The sequence below is a fragment of the Eubalaena glacialis genome, chromosome 8 (assembly GCF_028564815.1).
Source record: "Eubalaena glacialis isolate mEubGla1 chromosome 8, mEubGla1.1.hap2.+ XY, whole genome shotgun sequence".
Classification (NCBI taxonomy): domain Eukaryota; kingdom Metazoa; phylum Chordata; class Mammalia; order Artiodactyla; family Balaenidae; genus Eubalaena; species Eubalaena glacialis.
The window spans coordinates 87,221,310-87,246,886 of NC_083723.1; the positions used below are offsets into that span (position 1 = coordinate 87,221,310).

Genomic DNA, 25,577 nt, shown 5'->3' on the forward strand with positions numbered 1-25,577 from the left:
AATGAATAGATCATATTATTACATAGTGGGTCTGATTTTTTTAGATGACTTGAGATGGTCTTCTTAGAAGGATCCTTCTTCACTGATGTGCAGAGCCTATGGTGACCCAGCAATGGTCAGGAGTCCCCTAGGCCAGTGCTTTTCAAACTTTAATATGCACGTGCATCACCTGATTCTGCAGGGCTGGGGTGAGGTTTAAGATTCTGCATTTCTAACAAGCTCACAGGTGATGCTGATGCCTGAGCAGCAAGAACCTAAATTACCAAATCAAAACAGCAGCCCCACAACTCATCACAATTAATTTTATTCCACAGCATGTTTAGGGGAATGTTATTCTCAGGAAGAGGTTTAGGAGCCAAATAATTAAAAAAAAAAAAAAAACCCTGGAAAGTACACACCTTTATGTATCTTTTCTTTTCATTAAATATATATCTGTTTGGCAAAAAATGTTAGACTCTTTTGTACAAAAACAAAGCAAAGAAAAAAGAAACCAAAAAAAACCCCCCCCCCAAACCAACAACCCTGAACCCTTGCAAACTGTCAATACCTGTAATAATTACAACGATGTAAACTTGGCTATTTGACCATCCTGTGGAAACCTGTGTTCAGCAGAACCACCAGGAGAAGGACCACCAAACCCTTAGATAGCAACTGCCTGTCATCGAGGCTTTGAGATTTAGTACATTAGAGATGGAGCAAGGTGACTGATTTCACCATTTGTGCTTTCAGCTAAGGGGCTGGAAGGGTGTGTGAAAATGAAGAGGGCAGGTCTGGGCTGGGGCGGGGAGAGGAAAGCCAAGACTAGCTGGGAGGCAGGAAGGGTGGTCACAGTCACAGGGCGGACGTGAAGTGGCCATGGGACCCACGGACTGTGTCTGGAGACCCAGCGCTGGCGAGAACTAGGAAGAAGCTGTTGCTCTTGGGACCAGAGAGGAAAAGGGCAGGCAAAGGCTGGGATGCGGGAGGGAGGGGGTTTGGAAGCAGATTTCAATTCACATGGAACTGGTGGTGTGAGCGGACTCTAGACAGCAGGGGGACGAGGAGGTGTTTGGTCTCCTCAAGCAGCTCGACTGTTTCTTCCAGACACAGGCCTCGGGCACACCCCTGGGTCTGGCTGTAGGTTTGGGGGCGGTCTGGTGCTGCTGGCTTTCAGCCTCCAGGAGGGGAGGGCTTGCCTGCTGGGATGAAGATGGAGGGGCCCTTTGGCTCTCTTACTGGCGGTGGGTTTTGCTTTTCTCCCACCTTAGGCTGCAGCAACGGGAGGTGACCTAAAGCAACGGAGTCTAGAAACGGAATCAGGGCGGTGAGCAGGATGCCAGGGAGGGGCAGGAAGACGCCGGGGCTAGAGGCGCTGGGCCCAAAGGAAATGTGGACCACAGCTTTCCTCTACCACAGCGGATTCCAAGGCGTGGGAGTGTTTTCATTCTTCTCTCCTGTTAGCTAGCTCTTCCAGTTTTGGAGGGGGAGCTTCTGGGCCCTGGGTGCTTCAGTTACAGTCATAGACAAAGTCATAGTTGCTGGGCTCCTTGGGGATGGGTGGAGGTGCGTCGGGGATCTGAATGTTTTCCAGGTCCAGGAGGCGGAGCTTGATTTCCATGCTGAGCAGCGTGTCCAAGTCATTCCTCGTCAGGTCACTCATCATGTCTTTCCCCAGCAGCGCATTCAGCCCATCTGTCCAGATACAGTACTGGTGGGAAGGGAGGTGACAATGAGAACTACTGATGACGATAACAAGAGGAGTAACAATAGCTAACACTTACTGATCACTCAGCATGGGCTAGGCTCTGTGCTAAGTGTTTTGCCTGCATCACCATTTAATATGCACAGCATCTCTATAAAGTTGACACTTCTGGTAGCATCTCTGTTTTACAGATGAGGGTACTGAGGTGGTGAGAAATTAAGTCACTTGGTAGTACGTGGAGTGGGTGGGATTTGAACTTACGCAATCTGCTTCCAGTGCCTGCACTCTTCTGTGCCCATGATGCCTCCCTGTGGCGCAGCAGGAGGGTTTGGGTTTTCGTGCCTGTGCAACATAATATCTCTAACATCCCACCAGTGAGTCAATGAGTTTAAGGTATTGGTAGAATATATCCCAACACTCCTGGACTCAACATCAGGTCAGGTTTGCTTCTTTCCTCACTCCATGGTTCCCAGTCTAGTAGCTAATCTCTGCCTATTCTGTCTGATTCCCAGCACTCACAATGACAGCCCAATGGTAGTCCCACCTTTGCATTTCTTAGCAAAAGGTCTAGGAAATATCTGAGTGCTGCTCAATGTCTGGTGGGCAAAGCGGCTAAAATTATTGGGTGATCTTAACAGAAGGTGGCTTGGCTGCCGGTCTAGGGACCCTTTCTGCCTGGGTCTCCAGGTTCCAAGGTTTTTCTCCTCCAGGAGGCTCTCTGGAGCCTGGTGTCTGGGGACATCACCTGTTTTGGAAAGCACTCCATAGTACCCAACCAAGAATTTGGTTCTTCTCTCATTAATATTAATCATGTCCTTTGCCTCTCCAGTAGACTATGAACTGTGCTTTGTTTATCTGAGGACCTGCCTTGCTCTTGTCAGTTTCCCTCCAGAGGCTGAAACCCTGCCCTGACCTGGTATTAGAGCCATGATACCTGGTGGAAGAACTAGCCTCTGCTGCCAGCATCTCAGAAAACTGCCTGCATTCTGGATGCTCTGCTTGCTCACCTTTTAGGATGTCCTAGTCCTATATAGGACTTCTTTGATAGCAATTTCTCTGCTTTTCCTGTGGGACTGGTCTTCCTTCTAGAACATGCTCTAGATTCCCCCCTCTCTTGCCCTCACTGGGTCAAGCTGCAGTTCCAGACCCTACTTAGCTTGTCCTTTGCACTGTGGTTACCTGGGCTATGTTCCAGAATATGATAGCAGATCTCAACATAAAAGTACTACAAGATGGCAAGCACTACACAAATCTTAAGTCATAGTGAGGTGATAGAAATATACCGTGATGCACATTGGTGGCACCACTTTTTAAGCCAAGGAGGTGTACCATGGGTGTATTACGAGGCCCATGTCTGAGTAGTGCAGCCCTGAACCGCAGAGCTTTGGTTCTGCCATGGCTATGTGATCTCAGCCAAAGCATTTAACCTATCTAAACATCAGTTGACTGCTAAAGGATTTCTGGAAGTATTAGTGTCCTCATGAATACCTTAGATAGATTCCGAACACATCGAAACATTCGTTTCCTCATAAATAACTTTAATAAAAATAGATACCCAGGTCCTACCCTGCAGATCCTGATCTTATGGATCTTGGGTCAGGAAATTTTATTTGGAAAAGCTTCTAGCTAATTCTGATGTACCTCCAGATATGGGCACCACTGAACCCCATGTTGTTTAAGGCCCCTTTCAGCTCTGGCACTGTTTCATTGTAAATCCCTACGTGCTGGGGATTACTGCTCTTTGTACACAGCTTTCCCAGTCCTGGCTAGCTTCCTAGTACAGATTAATTTAACCCACAGGAACACTTCTGTGGTGCTTTTCTTTTGAGAAGCAGCAAGTACAGAAAATTTTATTAAAAAATACATCAACCAATAAATAAAAACGCTGTAGTACTGAATCTGAGTTGGAAGTATCAATATGAACTTACAGTGTATTTTATCTTTAAAAAAACATAACTCCAAGCTCTGTCTACAAAAAACCTGAAAATAATGACCAACCAAGTAGTGACAGGCACACCTAATGTCCAGATTCTGGTTGCTAAATACCAAAAGGAGCCAAAGCTCCACAGAGAAAAGGCAGGAAATGTACAAGATGAACCTGGAATATCTTGTCATGCCAGAATGCCTGAAAGCTGCCAAAGACATCTGTCAATAGAACTCAGAAGCTAACCAGAAGGCGTTCCTTCTTTCTCTAGGTAAGATAATTTGGACACTGATAATGACAACAACTGCAACCTATTGATATGCAAATACGTTAAATCCATAACTTCATAATGATACCCAAACACCAAAAATCCTTCACTGGCCTCCTTTGAAGATGCTCATGATTTTGAAAACTGGTAAAGAGAATCAAGCATTATCCTGCCTATCATATGTACACTGTTTAACCTCAGGGTAACCAAAGAGTTGATGAGGCCAGTTTCTCTTTACGTAACTATAATAGAATTGGAATATCAACCTTTTCCAAAGTCTAATAGATCCAAGGATCTAGGCAATAATCATCAATGGCTGCAAACATTTCCAAAAGAGAGACAACCAGACATCATGGAAGAATACAACACAACTGCTGCTTAAAGTAGAGCCTGAATTTGATGAATCGTCTAACTATCACTTAATAGGAAATACAGGATGCAGATAAACACATGAAATGATAGAGCAGGTTATGGTAGGCAGAATAGTACCCTCCTTTTAAATAAGACCATGTCCTAATCCCTGGAACCCGTGAGTATGTTAGGTTACATGGTGAAGGGAATTAAGACTGCTAACCATCTGATCTTAAAACAGGGATTTTTATCTGGGATTATCTAGGTGGGCCCAATGTAATCACAAAGGTCCCTAAAAGTGGAAGAGGGAAACAGAACAGGAGTGAGAGAGAGGGAGATTTGAGTATGGAAGAGGCGGTCAGAATGATGCGGTGTGAGGGCTCAACCCGCCGTTACTGAGACGGATGGAGGTGAGGAATGAGTCAAGGAGTGCGGGTGACTCTAGAAGTGGAAGGGGTGAGGAAATGGATTATCCCCTAGTCCAGAAAGGAGTTCAGCTCTGTCGATACCTTGAGTTTAGCCCAGAAAGACCTGAATCCGACTTCTGATCTCCAGAATTGTAGGATACTACATTTATGTTGTTTTAAGCCACTAAATTTGTGGTAATTTGTTACAGCAGCCAAGGAAACTAATACACAGAATTAAAATCAGCAAAATCTAGACTATTGGCTATGCTACCAAACAGATGAGCTGGTTTTTTCAATGAATAAATTGCAAGAAAAAAAAGCACATGCACATGTTCATGAGAGAAGGAGAGAGGAACCTATAGATTCAAGGAAACTGAAGAAACACGTGAACCAATTGTTATGTATGGATCTTATTTGGATTCTGATCTGAACAAAGTATAAAAGAAAAAAAGAAAACCAGAAATGAGACAGTTGGAGAAATCTGAAAACTGACTGCAAATCGTGGTATTAAAACGTTATAAAATTGGGTGTGATCATGGTATGATAGTTATGTTTCCAAGTGGACTCTTTATTATTTAGAGATGCACACGGGAATATTTACAAATAAAATGATATGATATCTGGATGAGCTTCGAAAATAATCTGGGGTGTTGTGGCAGCTGGGTGTGAGTGAGGGTATAGGTGAAACCTAATTGGCCACGAGCTGATAATTGCTGAAGCTGGGGGATGGGCACTGGCAGGAAGTCATGAGTCCAGGTCCTGCTTTCTTCCTTCCAAGCTACACAGTGCAGGGGCCAAAGAGAAAGTGTTTCTGGAACAAGACCCCCATGGTTTAAATCCAAGCTCTATCACTTACTGCTTGTTTCGTCTTGGACAAGTTTCTTAACCTCTCTGTGCCTCACTTCCCTTTTTTATAAAATGGGAATAACATTAGTTTGTTCCTTAAGAGTTACGGAATGAGGATTAAGAGAGGTGAAGCACATAAAGCATTGAATGGTCCCTGGTACAGAGTATTCGGGCTATAATTACTATTATCAGTACTATTGTCGAGTTATTCAATTTTGGTAGGCCTCTCTCTCCTCCTTTGATAAACAAGGATATCTGTGATAGAACTTTCCATTTTATGGAGCGATTATGCAAATAAAATGAGGTAATAGATAAGGAAGTGGTCTGAAGAAATTAAAAGTATTCACAAGTGTATGGCATTTTTCTCCTCACTACATCAGTAAAAAATGGCAGATATGAATAAAAATTTGGCAGTCCCAGAATATTTATCCTTATCTGGAATTAATGTACACTGGGAAAAACAGCGTTGTATAGATTTAAATAGCATCCACAGTTCTACCATTTTAAGTAGTTTCCTATACATCCGTATATATCTTGAATACGGTGGCCTGTGTACAACCACAATTTTATTTAAAAAGAGAAATGGTAGGACACAGTGTCTACTTTCAGGAAGATGAAGACAAAGTCATCCCCTTCTGTGAACGAAATGTCAAGTAACACAGAATTATATTTAAGCACCACTCTAAATGCAGGATTTGCATATAATCTTTCTTCTCTCTTTGGGATGTACAATTTTATTCAAAAGCTTCAAACCAGTGAAAACCAAATACAGAATAACTTCTAAATGAGCTAAGTCTCCCAGGGGAAATGGGGAACAAAATTCAAATTCTATTAAAATGTTCCTTCCTTTCTAAAAGCTTTTTATGTAACCACATGCACAACAAAAATTTGAATGGTATCATCTAAAAATAAGAGTTTCAAGCATGATGTTGGGTTCCAGTTTACAAGAGAAAAAGTTAAATCAACCAGAGCTGCTACTTCATCTTACAAATGCATTTTCCTGGATTTATGCTAAATATTTTAAATATAGCTGACAGCATGTTTCAAGAAGAGAAACAAATTATACATATAACAAGATGTCAAAAGGAATAAAAGCATCTCAAAAATAAAATTCCAACAGCAGAGACAGCCCTAAACCTCTTAAAATAACTTAAAGAAACATGGTAAAAAACCTACTTCATCAAATGTTTTAAAGAATAGAAATAAGTTTATCATGGGAAAATTCTGACCCAAAGCTAAATATTCAAGGAAAACCAAAGCTATAAGCCAGGGCTGATACTTCCTCTGGGTTAACAATTATGCCCTTACTGAGTATGAAGCATTTGTACATTCTTCTTCTTTACCATAAACTCTTTATTTTTATTTTTTAAGTTTTTGTTTATTTATTTATTTTTTGGCCACACCGTGTGGCATGTGGGATCTTAGTTCCCCAACCAGGGATCGAACCCACACCCACTGCATTGGAAGCGCGGAGTCTTAACCACTGGACTGCCAGGGAAGTCCTTACCATAAACTCTTGATCAGGCTAAGAAGAAGTTGAATCTGTTACAACTTGCAGTTTTTCGAGAGGTTTCCATTCTATTCCAAGTCAACAAGATGTACCTTTGCTCGTGATTTTTCTCAGGTAGACTTTTTTAAAAAATGAAATTTCTTTCTTTCCAATATTTTTTACCTGCTTGTTTTTCTTGAGAAAATATGACATTCTTTCATAAATTAACCCCACTGAGACCCTTACCTCGTGCTTGTCAGGAGCTATGAAGTTCAGCTGGCAGTTTGAGTCATACAAGATCGAGAAAGCAAGTTCAAGCACCTCCTAAGAGAGATTAGAGAAAACACCACATTGAGGAAAGTTGACACATTTGTTTTGTAGTCACAAATGGCTGCAGATTGAACATGGAATAGTGCCTACAGTGTGTCCAGGCAAGAGGCACAGCAGTGAGGCTGACGGGAGGAAGGAGCATGTTTTTCAAGGTTCACAGCACATTTCCTTCTCTCTGTTCAGGGGGAGTCCGCATGAACCATCTCATTTAATTCTCAAGACAGCGCATGGAGCAAGTGTTGTCATTCCCCTTTTATGCGAAGGAGCTCAGAGAGGTTAAGTGAGTTGTCCAAGGCCACATATCCCCAAAGCTGTGCTACTCTCCTATCTTCAGCATCTCCCTCCCAGGGAGACCATGAAAAACAGTAAACTCTTTCCCAATCAGCAGCATTATGGGCTGCTCTATCTTCTATCATTTCCAAACAGACAGTTGTCCGTAGGGGTATAAACTTGCTAAAACATGGAAGCTACGTAGGAGGTAATGAGGCTTCTGGATGAACCCATTATCTGTAGGTAACACGTCTGCCCTTTGACCTCTGAACTACTGTAGAGCAAAGGCTACACAAAACCTAGTTTTATCCTATAGTGGCTGCAGGGTATAAAGGAGAGCATGGGCCCAAGTGGCAGAATAGCTGGGTTCATACATTGGTGAGTGTTCATTCGAATGTCTGGGTTCATTCATAATACAGACTATGAGACAGACCCCCAGGACCAAGGACTAAGTGACACTGTCATTTCATTGTAGCTGAATGACCTTGGCCGAGACACTCAGTGTCATGCCTAATGTGTATGTTAATATATGCTTCTCAAATTGTATGTACTGTGCAATATTGGATACTATGGTTATTCTATTGGACTGACAGCAGGGTACAACCTATGGAAGACGAGAGTCATTGCACATCTCAACACCCTAACAACTCCTAATTTGGAGGGAAGAGTCAAGTGAGTCCACATCGGTGCCCTGCATCACCGTAACACACGTGCTAGCCTTCCTTCTCTGTGTCTATTAGGCACCACTGATGACTGCCCCTTTCTCTTGTGCTATGATCTGGGAGCTGCACTCTCAGTAACTACCCACAGGCGTTCTTTCTTAGGGAGGTAGATCTCTCCACATCATTCTCTACCTCAACATCTGTCAGAGGATTTGCCTTTGGCCAGTAAGTCACAGCAAGAATGTCCCCAGAAAGAAGACAGCAGGCAGAAAGATGAGGTCAATGCCTTCAGATTTCAGAATTTCAGATGAGAAAGAATTCTTCCAAGTGAACTCCAAAGGCCCAGCATTAGCTGGATGCCTCTCTTGACACAGCCAACCATCAGGCTATTTGTGGCTCTCATGGATTTTATTTGTGTCTGGCTCACCTCTAGCTGTCCCATCATTAAGGGAAAGCAGCTCTTGTTCTGAGCCCAGACCTACCAGTATCTCATACTCTTAGGGCATCCTTGCCCTACCAGAAATAGAAACAAGTGAAGGAAAGAATGCTGAGTCATAGAATGGGATCTGTTCTGCAAAACTACTACCTCTGCATTTTTCATTTTTTTAAAAATTTATTTTTGGTTGTGTTGGGTCTTCGTTGCTGCGCGTGGGCTTTCTCTAGTTGAGGCGAGCCTGGGCTACTCTTTGTTGCGGTGCGCGGCTTCTCATTGCAGTGGCTTCTCTTGTTGCGGAGCACAGGCTCTAGGCACGTGGGCTTCATTAGTTGTGGCACACAGGCTCAGCAGTTGTGGCTTGTGGGCTCTAGAGCGTAGGCTCAGGAGTGTGGCGCACGGGCTTAGTTGCTCCGCGGCACGTGGGATCTTCCCAGACCAGGGATCGAACCCGTGTCCCCTGCATTGGCAGGTGGATTCTTAACCCCTGCACCACCAGGGAAGTCCCTGCATTTTTCATTTTTTTCTTCCTTAGGATTCCATTCAAGCCTTCCCAGTTAAGATCAATAATATTAAAAAAGAGTTCGCCAAAACAAACAAGCAAAAACAATTTTCCCATAAGTTTGGCATCTCTTTTGGGTCTTTTAGTTTGTAATGAAAATGGTCATGGGCCCTAGTAGTGGTACCATAATTGGTGTCATCCTTTTAAAAAAGTCAGTAAGGCAATCCATATCAAGAACCAGGGGTCCCACTCCTGGGGTTATTCCTAAAGAAAATTCAAAAGGAAGCAAAAGCTGTATATATCGTTATCTGTAAGAACATAATATGAGAAACTAAATAAATGTCCTCCCTTCTTTGGGTAAACCATCAAAAAAATCACAAATTAGCAACCCAGAGAAATACATGCAGCCAGGCATTCAGTATAATTATGAAAATCTGATCTTAAGTGAAAAAAAGCAAGAGAAATGGACACTATATACATACAAATCACAATTATGACCAATGTCTTCCTATGGTTGGAAACTGGAAGCAAATTGTGAAATGAAAATAATTATGTTAAGGTGCTAGGATCACAGGTGATTATTTTCTTTTAAAAAAGTGAAAACTTTTTCAACAAAATGTTAAGCTCTAATCTCATAAATTCATAAAGATTGTTCTTAGATGAGAAACACTGATATAAATGATGATTCCTTTACTAATCTTAGTGTCATTCATTAGGAAAAGTCTTTGACTCATACTTGAGAGACTGGAGAGAAAGGAGAGGACAGGCTTTGCTTCTGGACACCCAGTCAGTACATTACAGCAGCACCACGTGACCTTCGGAGGTCAATAAGAAAAGGTGAAACTGACAATGGATTGCCGGCTGACGTTGGACCATGCCTGCCACTTTGCTTAGGGCAGGCACATGGCTAATCCATCCCCTTGCTTACGACAGCAGGTGTGAGCATCACCAGAGCCCAGATGTGGCCTCTTGACTAGGTGCTGAAGTCACTTGAGACCAGAGTGTCAGCCTGGTTGTCCTTTGTGGCACTTTCTCTTCTGCAGGGCAGGGAGCAGGAAGAAAAAGGAGGGGGCCTGCAAACTTTGGGTTTTGCCCTTCTAAGGCATTTACCAGTGAAGATGTGAATGAGCGGAGCTGTCATGACCTAGATTTCTGATAAACACAGGGAGGAAATAGGAAATTCGTGAGAATATCATTCCCCAATTTAATTTCACCAAAGCTGCCTGGGAGGGGTTGGAGGAATTACTTCTCTGACCCGCATGCCTGCGTTAAAGGCTGCTATCACTTATAATGAGTTTTCTTGACGTCCCTGACCGGCTGTCATTGAGGCATTGGTGGAGGTCAGCTCTCCAGCACTTCGAGCAGGCAGACTGAGGAGCTGGGAGCGGTGGCCTCTCAGGCTAACACCCCAGAAGCTGCCACCTGTCCAAACTGTCTGTGAGGGAGAGAGGTGCCAGGAGATGGTGGAGCAAGCGGTCACAGATCTGGGGCAGTGTCCCCCTCAGGGGCTTCTTGTCACACACCACAACACTTTCTTAGACATCTGATGCTCTGGGGCTTTGCTACTCACTACCTAAGGTCTTTTATTCCCTCTGGAGTTAAGTCAGTGGAAAATCATGTCCAGGAGAAGCTTATTTCCATCCTCTGTTCCACTAATGCACATCTCCCACCTCACCATGTGGAGGAAGGCCTGGGATAAGTGAGTTCTGGGGTTAGAGGATACGGGAGGAACTGATCCTATGGCCTCTGACCCCATATTCAACCATCTGGCCCTGGGACTAGAGACAAGGCATGTGGGGTCAGGCGATGCTCAGAGAAATTCTGGGCATGATGGTGCCTTGGTTTGGGGATTGCCATCTTCCAGGGGTCAAATGATGGGTTGACTGAATACGAGAGTAGAGTTTTATACAACACATTTTCGGTGTATAGCGTTGGCCGCCATTCCTTACGTTGCTTTGGGTGACTTGCCTCATTTGGCCATCTCGCCTGGCATTCACTTTAATTATGTTGGCTCTCCACCATCTATCTACGTCATCTTGAGGTCAAAGAATTTTGATGAAAGGTGTAGGATATAACTTGGCATGTGTGTGTGCTAAATATAGCCAGAGAACTAGATTTCATAGCTATGAAGCACTGCTGCTCACCTGTATATCTATGAGTTTGAGTTTACATTTTAGAAGGCAAAATCAGTCATTCATATAGTGTATAATAAGATAGGATCTTGCCTTCTGTAAGCAGCTATAATGTTCTGGTCCCCAGCTATCTTAGCATTATCAGGCACTAGTTCTCTAACCCATTTTCTTCTCTCTGTCCCCACCAATCCTATACTCTGAATTCAATGTTTCTCAATCAGGGGATGCACTTTTAGATGTCAAAAGGCCCCACGTGCCTTTTCACATATTGTTTCCTCCTCCTAGAAAGTCTTCCCCTCACTTCTCCTTTTCAAAAGCCAGCTCAGACATCATTTCCTCCACAAGCTTTCTCAAGTCTCCCAGGCTCTCCTGGTATTTAAATTTACTGGGGCATAGGCAACACTGGATTGTAATTTCATGTTGATACTTAAGTCTTATATCTGTTAGACACCCAAGGACAGGCGCCAGGTCGTATTTGTCTTTGGATTCCCAGCACCTGGCACAGGCCTGGTATAAAGAAGATACTCAATACATTATGAGTATGAATGGTGAATGAAGTAAATCTGAATAAAAGGCTTTTTGGTTAAGATCAGGCTTTTCAAGCTGATGCTAGAACATCAGCTTCTAGTATAATCTGCTTATTTCAGGTACATGAATCATACTGGAAAAATAAAAGCTGGGCTCTGGATATAATGAGATTCAAGCTTCTTTCATGTCAAATATATTCCTATCCGTTTCACTGAGATCTGGTCATATCTTCCCTCTGGTGATTACATGTTAACTGTTTAACTCTTAAGGCCCAAATCAGTGGGATAAGTACCAGGAATGCCCACTTTCAAAGATACGGCGACAAATCAACTTTATTTTATGAACCACAGAGTTTAAATTTAGAATCCTTAATCCTTGAAAGTCAAATTCTTCCAATTGAATTTGCATTCACCCATGATAATTCTTTTCAAGTGTTAGACATTTCCTAATCTCTCTGTGAAGAAGCCAACACTTTTTGTGTCCACAGAAATTTGTCTGTTGCACCAACCTCTTTTAAACACGTTGGACTCTAAGCTCCAGGAGGACAGGGCCATGTCTGCCTGTTCATCACTCTGTGCCCAGAGTCCATCCTATCTCAGGTGCTCTAATGCTCACTGAGTGAATGACCCTATGAGCAAGCCTTAGACCATGACTGGCATGCCAGATGTTGAATGAGTGAGAAGTACTATCAGTTACCAACATCTTGCTATTAACAAGTGTCTGCCTTAAAGATGCTAATGTCCCAGTTTGCCCTGTTCAGTAATTCAACTAATGGAAAGTCCTGTGGCACAAAATGTCAGAACCTACTCTCTAGCTGGAAAAGCTGAAGAGGCAGCAACACGCCTTGGGTGCTGCCCACTGCCGTGCACTGACAGACCTCCTGTGGACACATTTTGGCCAACTCTCCTTTTAAGCTGCAGGTCTCTCCTCTCCTATCCAGAAGCCCCAGAGGCAGGGAGGAGCAGGCCTCTGGAGCACTGGGGAAGGGGTGTGGGTGTGGGTGGATTGAGGAAATAAATTATTAGAACTGTGGGTTTCCTTTCTGCCTTTTGATGTTTTACCTGATGAACCAGATGTATGAACGCTATTAACATTACAAGACAGACAATTTTCATATGCATGCAAATGAAAGAGCCAGGCTGGTAGAGATACCACTGCTTCTCTCAGCCCTCAAGGCAGCCTAGAAGAGCTGGGAGTGGCTGGAATATCTCCGCCAGTGAATCCCAGGAAGTAGCCCCCATTTGAAGTCTTATTTATGTGTTTATAGCAGTGTGTCCCATTATCCATCCATCCATCCATCATCCATCCATCTGTCCACCCACCCGTCCGATTTTCTATAAGTGTCATTTACAATTTTTTTTTTAAAGTTTGGAAATGTCATTTACTCAGTTTGTTTTGTTGATCTCCTCTAAGGGGAGAGGAATCTCCTACAAGAAGGCGAAAACCACCCACACATATCCTAGGCTCAAATGAGAACATCATCTCTACACCTGTTTTTTTTTTTTTAAATTTTTTAATTAATTAATTAATTTATTTTTATTTTTGGCTGTGTTGGGTCTTCGTTTCTGTGCGAGGGCTTTCTCTAGTTGCGGCAAGCGGGAGCCACTCTTCATCGCGGTGCGTGGGCCTCTCACTATCGCGGCCTCTCTTGTTGCGGAGCACAGGCTCCAGATGTGCAGGCTCAGTAGTTGTGGCTCACGGGCTTAGTTGCTCCACGGCATGTGGGATCTTCCCAGACCAGGGCTCGAACCCGTGTCCCCTGCATTGGCAGGCAGATTCTCAACCACTGCGCCACCAGGGAAGCCCCTTCACCTGTTTTGATATTGGTAACTTGTATCTTCTTTCATTTTCTCTTGGTTAGTCAGGCTAGAAATTTATCAATTTTATTTATCTTTTCCAAGGACCAAGCTTTGATTTTGTTGATTTTCTCTACTGTTTTCTTATTTTCAATTTCATTGATCTCTGATATTTACTATTTCTTTTCTTCTGCTTGCTTTAGGCTTAAATTGCTCTTTTTTCTCTAGTTTCCTAAGGTGGAAACTTTACTGATTTTAGATCCTTCCTCTTTTCTAATATATGCATTTAATGGTATAAATTTCCCTCTATGCACAGCTTTCACTAAAACCCACACATTTTGATAAGTTATATTTTCATTCTACTTAGTTTAAAACATTTTGTAATTTCTCTTTAGACTTCTTCTTTAAACTATGGGTTATTTGATAGTGTGTTTTCAATTTCCAAACATTTGGGGGATTTTCCATCTATCTTTCTGTTATTTATTACTAGTCTAATTCCATTGTGAAGTAGAACATACTTTGTATGATTGCTCTATGTATTTTATGGCCCAGAATGTGGTCTATCTTGGTGAATGTTTCTTGTGAGGTTGAGAAAAATGTGTATTCTGTTGTTGGGTGGATTTTCTATTAATGTTAATTGGATCTAGTTGACTGATGGTGCTGTTCAAGTCATCAATATCCTTATTGATTTTCTTTCCACTTGATGTATCAATTACTGACAGAAGGGTACCAAAATCTCCAGGATAATAATGGATTTGTGAACGTCTCCTTTCAGTTCTCTCAGTTTGTCTCATGTATTTTGATACCTTTGTCCATCCCCTTACTTTCACCTATCTTAGTCTTTATATTTAAGTGGGTTTCTTGTAGAAAACTATATAGTTGGTCTTGCTTTTTATCCACTCGGACAATGTCTGTCTTTTAATTGGTGTATTTAGACCATCGACATTTAAAATGACTATTGATATAGTTAGATTATATCTGCCATGTTTGTAACTCTTTTCATGTGTTGTATTTGTTCTTTATTTTTAATTTTCTCCCTTTTTTAGGTCTTCTTCTGTTTTGAGTATCCCAATTCCTCCCTCCTATCCCTTATGACTTTGCTGTCATTCATTTCACTGATCCATATGCTATAATCATCTAACACATTTTACTATTATTATTTTAAGCAAAGAGTTATCTTTTAGATGAATTAATAAGAAAAAAATATATTTTTATTTTACCTTCACTTATTCCCTCTCTGACACTCTTCCATTCTTTATGTAGATTCAAGTTTCTAACCTATATAATTTTCCTTCTGGCTGAAGAATTTCTTGCAGAGTAGGTCTGCTGGCAATGAATCTCCTTGGTTTTGGTTATCTTAGAAAGTGTTTCTCCTTCACTTTGGAAAGATAATTTCACTGGATATGGAATTTTAGGTTGGTTTTTTTTTTTTAACACTAAATATTTCACTCTACTTTCTTCTTGCTTGCATGGTTTCTGATGAGAAATCTACTTTAATTTTAATATTTGTTCTTCTACCAGTAAGGTGTTTTTCCTCCTCTGGTTTAAGATTTTCTCTTTGTCTTTGGTTTTCTTCAGTTGGAATATGATATGCCTAGGGGGGGTGTGTGTGTGTGTGTTTGTGTGTTGGTATTTATACTGCTTGGTATCTTATAAGCTTCCTGGATCTGTGGTTGGATATCTATCTTTAATTTTGGAAAGTTCTTGGCCATTATTGATTCAATATTTCTTCAGTTCTATTCTCTTTCTTTTGGTATTTTAATTATATATATATTATACTTTTTGCAATTGTCCCTCAGTTCTTTGATGTTCTAATTTTTTTCCTTTTGGCATTTCAGTTTAGGAAGTTTCTACTGACTCATTTTCAAGCTCACTAATCCTTTCCTCAGCCATGTCAAGTCTATTGAAGAGTCCATTAAAAGCATACTTTATTTCACTTCTGTTACAGTACTTTTTATTTATACCCTTTCCTTTTGATTCATTTCTAGAGTTTCCACATCTCTGCTTATATTACTCATCTGTTCTTTCATGTTGTTTACTTTTTCCATAGAGCCTCTAATCTTTTTAATCACAGTTATTTTAATTTCTCTGTCTGATAACCCCAGCATTTGTGTCATATTGCAGTCTGGTTCTGATGATTGCTTTGTTTTTCCAGGCTGTTTTTTAATTGCTTTTTGGCATGCTTGTAACTTTTTGTTGAAATCCAGACATGCTGTGTCAGGTAATAGGAAGGGAGATAGACAGACCTTTAGAGTGATGATTTATGTTAATCTAGCAAGGAATTGGGATATGTTAAATGTTTGCTATACCTGTAAGTGCCAGAGGCTTCAATTCAATTCCTCTAGTGTCCCTGTTTTTGTCTACTCTACTGACTTTGAGCTTCCCTAAATACTATTCCTCAGAGAGAGGTTGTGTCTTACAGAACTTTCAGTTATAATCCAGTGTTATTATTTTGGAATCTAGTGGTATAGTGGTAGGATATGGGTGAGGGATAACACTCCATAACTTTCCAATTAAATCTCCATCTTTTGGGGGTCCTATGTCTTGTGGCTGTCACCTTCTCAAGTGTATCTCCAGTAGTATAGCTTTCCCAGTAGCATAGCTACAGAGTTTTCTACTGATTTCCTTGAGGCTCTGACTGTTGTTGATTATGTCTCCCCCAACCTCAACCCTGTGGTTGAGATAAGAAGTCTAAAAAGGAATGCAATGGGAGAAATTCCTTTCCCCTAGCTGGGATAAAGGTTTGGAGAACAGGACTTCGTTATGGAGAAGGCCCTGTCATATTCCATGATTACTCACCTCTTTCCCCTCCCAGAGCCATGATGGAGGTGGGCAGTGGGGGGATGGGGGACTCTCTATAAGATCTTCACTGAGAGAATTTGCTCGGGTTATTGGAAGTAAAGCCCATGAAAGTATACCCCCACAAGACTGCAACCCCCAAGAGTTTCTCACTCTCATACTAGCAGTCATCAGAATTGCCATCTAAATGATCTTACAGCTTATGGCTCCAGTAGATTCTGCTTCAGGTGAGCAGATCTGGCTGTGACTCTCTGGATGTACCTGACTCTCCAGATTCCATGGCTGTGGTCTCCCCTGCAACATCAGTTCTCTTGGTAGTTCCAAGAAAATTGTTGATTTTCACTTTATTCAGTTTCTTCTTACTGTAAGGATAGGAGTGACAACTCCTAGGCTCTTTACAGGTTGGGGTGAAACCAGAAGTTCCTTCACACCTGTTTTACATAACTCGCTGTCCCAATCAGAGTGCTTGAGTCCTGGCAAGTTGCTTGGCTGCCAACTACACCCCTCCTAGCCTTCTTTAGGTTACAGACTCTTGTTGCTGCCAATTTCCTCACACCTTGTCCTGCTCAGCTCCAAGTGTTCTATAACCATGGGGACCTCAGCTGCAGCTGAGCAGAGCCGGTGCTCCCTCTGTTATCAGGTGGTCTTGAAGGAAGGCAGCCCCACAGGAGGCAAACCATGAAGGCTGGGGACTTGCTGCTTTAGTTAAGGATGCTCTTCTGGAATATGATGAGCTGCTGAATCCCTACTTCCCCGTATCTTGGAGAAGAAAGAAATGCTGTGTAACAGATGGCCTACAGACCCTAAGGCATGCCCCTATGTCACTCAGTGTTTTATATGATAGCACTGTGAAAGGCTTGACACAGAAGGATTCATATGGACTTGAGGTGAGTTATACTTATGTAACTTAAGAAGCAAAGATCTTGTTATCCGTCTCCTTGGCTGTATCCTCTCCCTTTTTTCTTCCTAAACAGTACTTTTGTAGTGCTTTTGATTTTCCTTAACCATAGATAGGGTCATCTTATGCAGACCTGGATTCACCTTCATCTTATAATGACTGAGATTATAGGGCAGGCATTATTCACTTCAACACTGATTGATAAATAGGATGTGTATAATGTTTACATTCCTCTTAGATAATGACACGGGACAATAAAGAAGCAACCTATTGATCTACGTGACATTTTTGGCACCAAGGTGTCTGAAGCATCCAGATGAATCTGATTAATTTTGTTCATGGACAGATACTACGTATCACAAGATGCCAAGAAGTAAAAAATTGGCTCCCTGATGTCCCCTCCAAGGGCAAATACCTCCAAACTGGGGGCAAGGGAAATCCCTCCATCTTTTCAGAAAATGCCACCTCCCATACCCTCTGTTATGGAATGTAGGCTGTCATGGGGAACAACATGATGGGGAGGGTGAAGAATATTGCAATGTGAAGAGTATTTAAGCAATATTCACCTTTGGGAAAATTTTCTCCCTTAAGCTGGGTTTGAACTGTTTCACAATATTTCCCATGATGCTGAAGAATATCAGGCCTTTAAAAGTTTTCTAAGATTTTTTTTGAGCCATCTAGTCTCTCCTCCCTTTCCCAGACTTCACTGGGACACCAGGGGGGTAACTAAGAAGGAGGAAATGAAAGGGATTGGGGTGGAAGTGTGGAAGGGAGAATATGAACATAAATAGAAGGTTAGGAGAGGCCCAGAGGATGGATGGAGATGAGTGGAAAAGGCTTGAGAGAAGACCGGTGACAACAGAGAGAGGGCAATTCCTAGTGTTGTACGTAGAAAGGAAGTGAGAGAATGCAAGACATGGTGGAGATTCGACAAGTGATCAGTGAGAGAAAGAATAAACTAGGTAAGAGATGTAAAAGGAATGAGGAAAGGAAAAGGAGCTGAGTTTAAGAGATGTGTAACTGTGTGTGCGTGTGTGCACGCACACACACACACACAAACACACACCAACCACACAAGCATAGCTACCAAAGAAGGGCTTGGCCCACTGCAGTCAATAACTGTATTGAGCAGATAGAACTATTTGCAATAACTTGGAAATCATACCTTGTTTTGTTTAAGGGCACCTTTCTCTTTCATATGAGGGCAGTCCTTTCCCGTCACCACAGCTTTGATATCTGCCACCGGCACTGCAATTCATAAGAGAAAATGAAAGTAACTACATCATGTGACAGCTTAAGTGTCCATAAAGTAGCAAGACTAAGCATCGAGTCTGCTGCTACGGCTGCCATTCCCAGACACTGCCGCTAGAAGAGAAAAGAGGTGAAAAGAAAAGAGAAGTCAAGCGGTGTCCAGGGCTAGGAACTAAAACATATCCTTATATCCTGGTAAAAAGCATCCCTGGGGAGAAAAATCTATGTTCATAGTAGAATTTGGTTCAATAAAGCAAATATCTAAAAAAAAAGACCAGAGACAACAACAACAAACCCATCATAGTTGCATTAAAAGTGATGGTATTAGAAGCAGCCGTAATAACAATACTAATAGCGGTACTGATACTGATTTTATGGAAGACATCTATGTGCCAGGAGCAATGCCAAACGCTTCCTACAGATGGATATCTCCTGCTACAGTTGCTACATCTCTTTAGTTTATGAGTTTTGGATAATGAGGGAAAGTAACCTTATCACAAAAAAATTTATCTGAATCTAAACCATCCTGAACTCTCACTCTCCAAATTCTCCCTCTTACCATCTCATTACTTCTCACAACCATTCTGTGAGGCAGGTTTTATTATTCCTATTTTATGGACAATGAAATTAAACTCAATTAAATAAAGGGAACATTCCTTTCTGATAGGGAAGTGGTAGATGGTGTTTATCTTGGAAATCCTGAGCGTAATGCAGTTTGATAAAATGATGTTATCTCTCATCTTACTCAGAACTTGGGGGAAGATAAAAGATGTGGAAAGGTTTGGGCCTTTAAAGCTTTTGTTAAGATCATCTGATGGAGAGAAGGCAGTAGGATGGTTTGGAAGCTTAATTTAAAAAACTGCAAAGTCATCTGTCCCTTTCCAATTCCTAATCTTTCACTCCTGTAAGGGACTGTGAATTTAGGAGCTCACTTAGGATCTGCAGAAGCTTTGAGTCATCAATTCCTTACACTCCTCTAAAGATGAAGATAATGAGAGATTTCATGATTAAAGTTCACCTATTTTTATTGGGGCATTGGGTTTGGGGGTGACATTTAGATGAAGAGAAAATTATAAAATATATAGAACGTCAAAACGACATAACAGGAAGGCTCTTTAAAAGCTAACATTGTCCGGGTACCCTAAAGTTGCTAAGAACTTTGTCCAAATCTGTGACACCTCTAGAGCTCTCTCAAACCCTAGAGAAGAGTGAAGCTGTGAGGAACTCTTCCAGGATTCTCTGCAGGCACCCCCTGCTATCTCTCCCACCACGTCTGCCCCTTCAGCTTGCAGCCCTGATTCTAGATCTCTTTGGTAGACATGACTTGTACTCACTAATAACTGCCTCTCCTCTCCTTCTGGGCATATGGAAGACTACTCTTCCCAGCAACTTCTGCGTTAGGTGGATCCATACGATTAGCTCTGGTCAATGAAATGTGAGAGGAAATGGCTGTCTCTTTCTTGGCTGAGGCAGTGAAAAGTCCAGGCCTACCAGCCTCTCTTCTCCAGCCACAGGGACTGATCAGGTCACATGGTCCATCCAGACGCCACCGCTCTGGGATGGCAAAGCAGCCATTGGCCTGAGTCCCTGGGATTGTGTGGAGCAGTCCTTTGAAAGCCCATGTCAGTTATGTAATGTGAGGAGTGAGAAATAAACTCTTGTTGTCCTGAGCCACTGAGATTTTGGAGGTTATTTATTCTTGCAGCAAAATGTAGCAATGCAGCCTCTCCTGAATGGCATGACCCTTGACCTTGGACTGCTTTCCTTCTCTGCCTGGCTGCTCAAGATTGGCATCTTCTTTTAGACAGTCCTTGTGATTCCTGAACCTACCTTTGACCACAGCCTCTGACTTCAGCTCTCCTCAAAACCATTTTCAGAACCAACAATCAGCCCTGTTCTCAGTGACTGACCTGGCTACCTAATCACTACCCCGGGAGGAGATACTTGGGCACTTTGGGAAGCTGGGTTTACTTAAGATGTACTTTTCAATGAAAATCCACCACCGAAGTGAATTTGTGATATAATTAACATACCAACTCCAAAAGCCTCCTCAAGCTTCAGATGGAGTTTGAGTCACAAGCACCCCGTAGAAAGTCTTCTGTTGTATAATATGTAACATGGTCAATGAAGATCTATAAATAGTAAGTTACCCCTTGGCTTTGAAGATCTATAAATAGTAAGTTACCCCTTGGCTTTGAAAACTGGACAAGATTAACTCCGAACAGGACGAGAGTAACACTAAAGTCTGTCGGGGGAGCGGTCTTTAGAATCTCTAATGAGAAGGAATCAGGGGAGAAAAAGCACTCTTCCACCGTGCTTGTGGCATTACATATTTTATGTATTTTATACGCATTGTCCCCTGTCAAGGAGACAAGCTGCTATATTACTCACAGGATTATGGCTAAAAGGAAAACACAAAATTCTAAAAATACAGCATGGCTTTTAAAGGTTGCTCTTTACATAGTTTGTCTCTAGATGCACTGGAAGATTAGACATCAGAAGGGCTAAAATGCTGTCCTCTCTAAACGCATGAGCAGAATCAGACTCATAGCCTTTGAATCTATACTCTTAAGAGGCAACAGAGGGCCCTTGATTACTTCAAAGCAGGCCTGGCGTTTCTATCGGGCCCTTTTTTGTAGGAGCAACATAACTAAGTGGGGTTCAGAGATATGAGAACCAGGAGGGTCACCACTGGTTCCCTAACGCCCACTCTAACTCCTTGCGGCCTGGCCTCATTTCTTTCAATGCTTTCTTCAGTTTGAGCTGGATTGAGACAATCTAATTCAACACTCCCATTTTATAGATGGGAAGACTGAGGACCAAAGAGAAGAAATAAATCATGCAACGTCACACAGCTAGTGAGGGACAGAGCTGAGACTGCTGCTCTTTCTTCTATTCTATGGTCCCTTGCTAGGCCATGATTCTTCCCTATGTTTGGAAGATGTCAGCCCCCCAAATCATGTTGAACACAGCCCTGGAAGCGGTTATCACTTCAGATATGTTCAGGAAACTCTTTGATTGCTACCATCTGTGGAAGGAAATTTAACTGTGATTTAAAAAAAAAATGCCTTTGAAAAAGTAAATGTGGCCACCATGATAAAAATTGTTCTAGCTTTCACCCCTGGGAGCCAAGTTGAGGCAGAAATCACCCCAGGAAGTAGCCAGTAAGCCATGAGCACTTGCTGTATACACAGCTCCATCGTGGAAGCTCCTATGGGCAGAAATACAGAGGAGGGGCAGGCTGATCCCAGTACAGTTTAGTAAAGAATCTGTTCTCTAACTTGGAAGCCTGGAGTGGTTGGAAGGGCTGTGCCTTTAGAATCACAGAGCCTGGATTTGAATTCTAGATGCACCTACTGGCTATACCACTTTGGGCTTAAGTTCTTGGAGCATAAGCTTCCTTGTCTACAATGTAGGACTATAACATCATCCATCTCATAGGGTTGTTCTGAGAATTAACTCAATGCTGGAGCCAAGATCATTGCTGGCTTTGAATCTAGGTGGTCTGGAGAAGTGGATAAAAATCTAGGCCATGGAGTTGGATGGCTGCATTCAGATCTTTACTCTATTATTTATTGGACATGTGACCTTCAACAGGTTACTTAACTTTTCTGTACCTCATTTTCCTAATCCTAATTTTCCAATGACACCTACCTCTTCAGGTTGTGGGGAGGATAATTTATTATGTAATGTAGAGCTCTTAGCACAGTGCCTGGTGTCGAGTAAACACTCAAAAGATGTTATTTGCTATTATTCTCATTATCAATAGTCAAAGTTAATTCTCTCTGTAGATTGAGGGGCCTGAATTATTCCCCACGCTTCAATGACCCAAATTGCCCACTTTGCTTTGCTGTGGCCATTGCTCCTCTCCTCTGCTGTAATAGGCTTAATGGCCTTGTGTGAGGGAGCAAAACCCTTTGATGTGGGAGTGAAGAGGGCTGGCCTAGATTCTTTCAAAGGGAGTCTCTGAGGGGCCCAGGCACTGCTGGAAAGCAGAGGAGTCTGGTGTTTAGTGGGGGTGATGAGAGCCTCTAAACCTGGTGGGAGGAATGTGGGGCGAAGGGAGGTTAGGAGATGTGGATTTTCAAGGGCCATGTTTCCTGCCTAACAAAAGGAATACGAGAAGAGAGATCTGCTAAACCTTTAGACATGAAGACAGCTAAGGAGAGGCCCTCAATCTCCACTTACACTCTCCGGATTAAGAGGATCCAATTACGCTATTTGATTCACCAATATCTCAGTATTCAGCACTGATTAACTCAAGGGGTGGAAGACAATTTTCCCCTTGGTCGCAAGAGAGGGCAATTGTACACGGCAAGAGCAAGGGTACTTGAAATGAATTAAAGGAATGTCTCATTTTCCTAGTGGAATGAGGTTTTTGACTAAGGGCTCCAAGAGGATGGACTATTTTGTTCCAGGCAGGATGCGAACTGTAATTAAATGCAAACCAGATGGCAGGCCTGAAGCAGCAAACTTTAGTTTCCTAGGCTGGGACCTTCTCATCTCAGGCACATAATAGTTTCAGTTGACTTCATTACATGAAATATACCCCCTCCCTGGCACACATGTGCATACAGATATAATCTCCTCTACACACACACACACACACACCCCCCACATCCTCCCATATGCACACACCTGCACAGGTACTCAGTCTTGGTTTGCCTTGCAATGGATAAACTGTTTACGGAGCAGCTCTTCTGGAACTCTGAATTACTAGACTTCAAAGGCCGCAGAGGAAAGGAGTGGATGAGTTTCACAGCCACTGTCAGAGGGACTGATGCAACCCTTTCCCAGAAGCAGCCTCACTCTGTGGCCACGACCAAAAACTGTTTGGAGATCTGCAGCTCTGTCCTGGCTCTTCTGCAATCACCCTGGCAAGCTGGCTGTCCCTGGCATCGGCCCTTGGGTTTCTAGCCTGGAGACCGTCCCTACTCAAGGCTCAGGTGCTGTCCACACCTTGACCTTCTCTAGGGGCAGGGCTACCGACTTCCTAAGCAGCAGAACCAGCGAGAATGAGAGTGCTGCATTTAAACCTACAATCCACGCCAAGCTAGTGCCTATCTGTGGGTTGAGGAGTGGATTAGATCCCTATAACTATGGAGATAAATAACACACCCAGTGAGTGGGAGAGCCGATCCTCTGGGCCACGTGGGTTAGGAATGAATCCAGCTGTGGTTTTTTGTTTTCCTGCCCAGACCACTTTCCCTATTTTCTGGTCAGGTTAAGAACGAGGCGGTGAAAGACTTCCTATAGAGCTTGTGGTTGCTTTGACCTCTAACTTTTCATTTTACTGCATTAGAGCAGAGATTCCAAATGGCTGGCCTCTGGACAGTTCTGAGTTCACGAGGGAGGTTTCACCAGTGAGTTTTTCACCAGTTAATAGCAAACAGAGGAAAATGAAGACACTGCTGTGAGTTTTTCACACAGCAAATTTAATTTAGTACAAGGGACTGTCCTTTATTCCAAGATTAGGCCTTTCTGGTCTTTCCTTTTGTTTGATCAAGAGCCCTTTTTAAAATGAAAGGAATGTGATATTAAATTTTAGTTAGATTTTCTTTTTTAATAGCCTTTATTTCTGCCCAAACTGAAAGCTGGCAACCCACTGTCAATTCACTTTTCTTGTTCTTTTAAAATATTTACGTATTGGTGAAAGCCAAATTTAAGGACTCACTATGAAGCATTGTCAGGCAATATCTGGCTCCACACTTCTCAATTTGAGTGCTCACCAGAAACGCCTGGAGGGTCTGCTAAGACAGAGATTGTTGGCCCCATCCCCAGAGTTTCTGATTCATCAGGTCTGGGAGTGAGGATCTGAGAATCTGCACGTCTAGTAATTTCCCAGGTGATGCTGCTGCTGGTGGTCAAAGGACCACACTCTGAGAACCACTGGTCCAGCTCTGTCCATGGTGGGATGCGGAAGGCTTTCTGAGACCTGAAGGGAGGGTCCTTATCACAGGCAGAGGCCTGGGGAGACCCCATAGCAGGAATGCATAGACACTGCCCCAGACTCTGCGGTACTGGGTTTCAAATAACGTGGGCTGAGGAGGCAGTGCTCCCACGAAAGGAAATAAGATTGCCTTCTGAACTAAATGACACTACAAAGACCAGACTGTCCCATTTTTAAGCTGGAGGAAGAGAGAATGTTCCAGGCTGTCTGTCTGTCAGCCCAGAGTCTGAGTGTGTCAGGAATTTGCCACTTGTGGTTTATTTTCCCCTGTGATGGCCATGAGTTGCAAGGAAGACAGTACAGATTTGACTTCCACGGGCCCTGGGGTGACAAGGGGGAAGGTGCTAGGACCTGGAGGTAAGGATTCTGTTTGCGACTTGTTTATATGACTCATGGCAGGGTCAAGGTGACTTTTAAAAGTTATTTTAAAGTGTCTTTACTTTTTTCTCACTCTTTGATTTCTCTACCTGAGATATCCTCTGAGGCTATGTCTAACTTTATCTCATTTCTCTTCCAAATTAATCCATTACCTTTGTGTATTTTAATATTTCTATAATACTTTGTTTAATTTATACACTTAATGCTGTCTAAAAAAACCTGGAACCTGCTTTGGTGTTGGGCTAAAATAATCTAGCATATGACTGGCTCTTTAAAAGACATGGTACAGAAATAGCAAATCGGTATAAATAATATGTATTTCGGGGAATATTTAGGAAACAATAGAATGTTATTGAGTGTCTGAGTTACTTCTTTGAAGTAAACTAGCCATATTTGGATCTGCCATTAGCTCTGCGTTATAAGTGTGGGATACACTAAACTATAATGCACAAACGTGGTGGGATCAAGCACATGATTCATGTGAAATTATTTTGGGTCATCAGAAAAAGACAACTGACAATCAGGTTTATATTGGTTTTGCTCCTTAGAATAACACCTGGACAAGTAACGTAAAAGTGGGTGTTTGAACGCCAGGTTTACGTCTTTCAGGAAAGATAGGTGAGCATTCCTTTTACACCCTCCCCTCTTCAGTCCCAAACCACAAATCCATCAAGGTCTTATG

The 25,577-nt window shown here is 42.5% G+C and overlaps 1 protein-coding gene across 3 annotated transcripts in view; it reads right to left on the reverse strand.

Annotated features, from left to right (window-relative positions):
• Positions 1 to 369: 369 nt before the first annotated feature.
• ELMO1 (engulfment and cell motility 1) overlaps positions 370 to 25,577 on the reverse strand; it is a 560,600-nt gene continuing 535,392 nt past the window's right edge. For all 3 annotated transcript variants that reach the window (XM_061198670.1, XM_061198671.1, XM_061198669.1), the window contains 3 exons: positions 18,482 to 18,564; positions 7,213 to 7,290; positions 370 to 1,687 (listed from right to left, as the gene is read on the reverse strand). In XM_061198670.1, the coding sequence (XP_061054653.1) occupies positions 1,487 to 1,687; positions 7,213 to 7,290; positions 18,482 to 18,564 (362 nt within the window). In that variant the 3' untranslated portion in view covers positions 370 to 1,486. The remainder of the gene's footprint in view (positions 1,688 to 7,212; positions 7,291 to 18,481; positions 18,565 to 25,577) is intronic.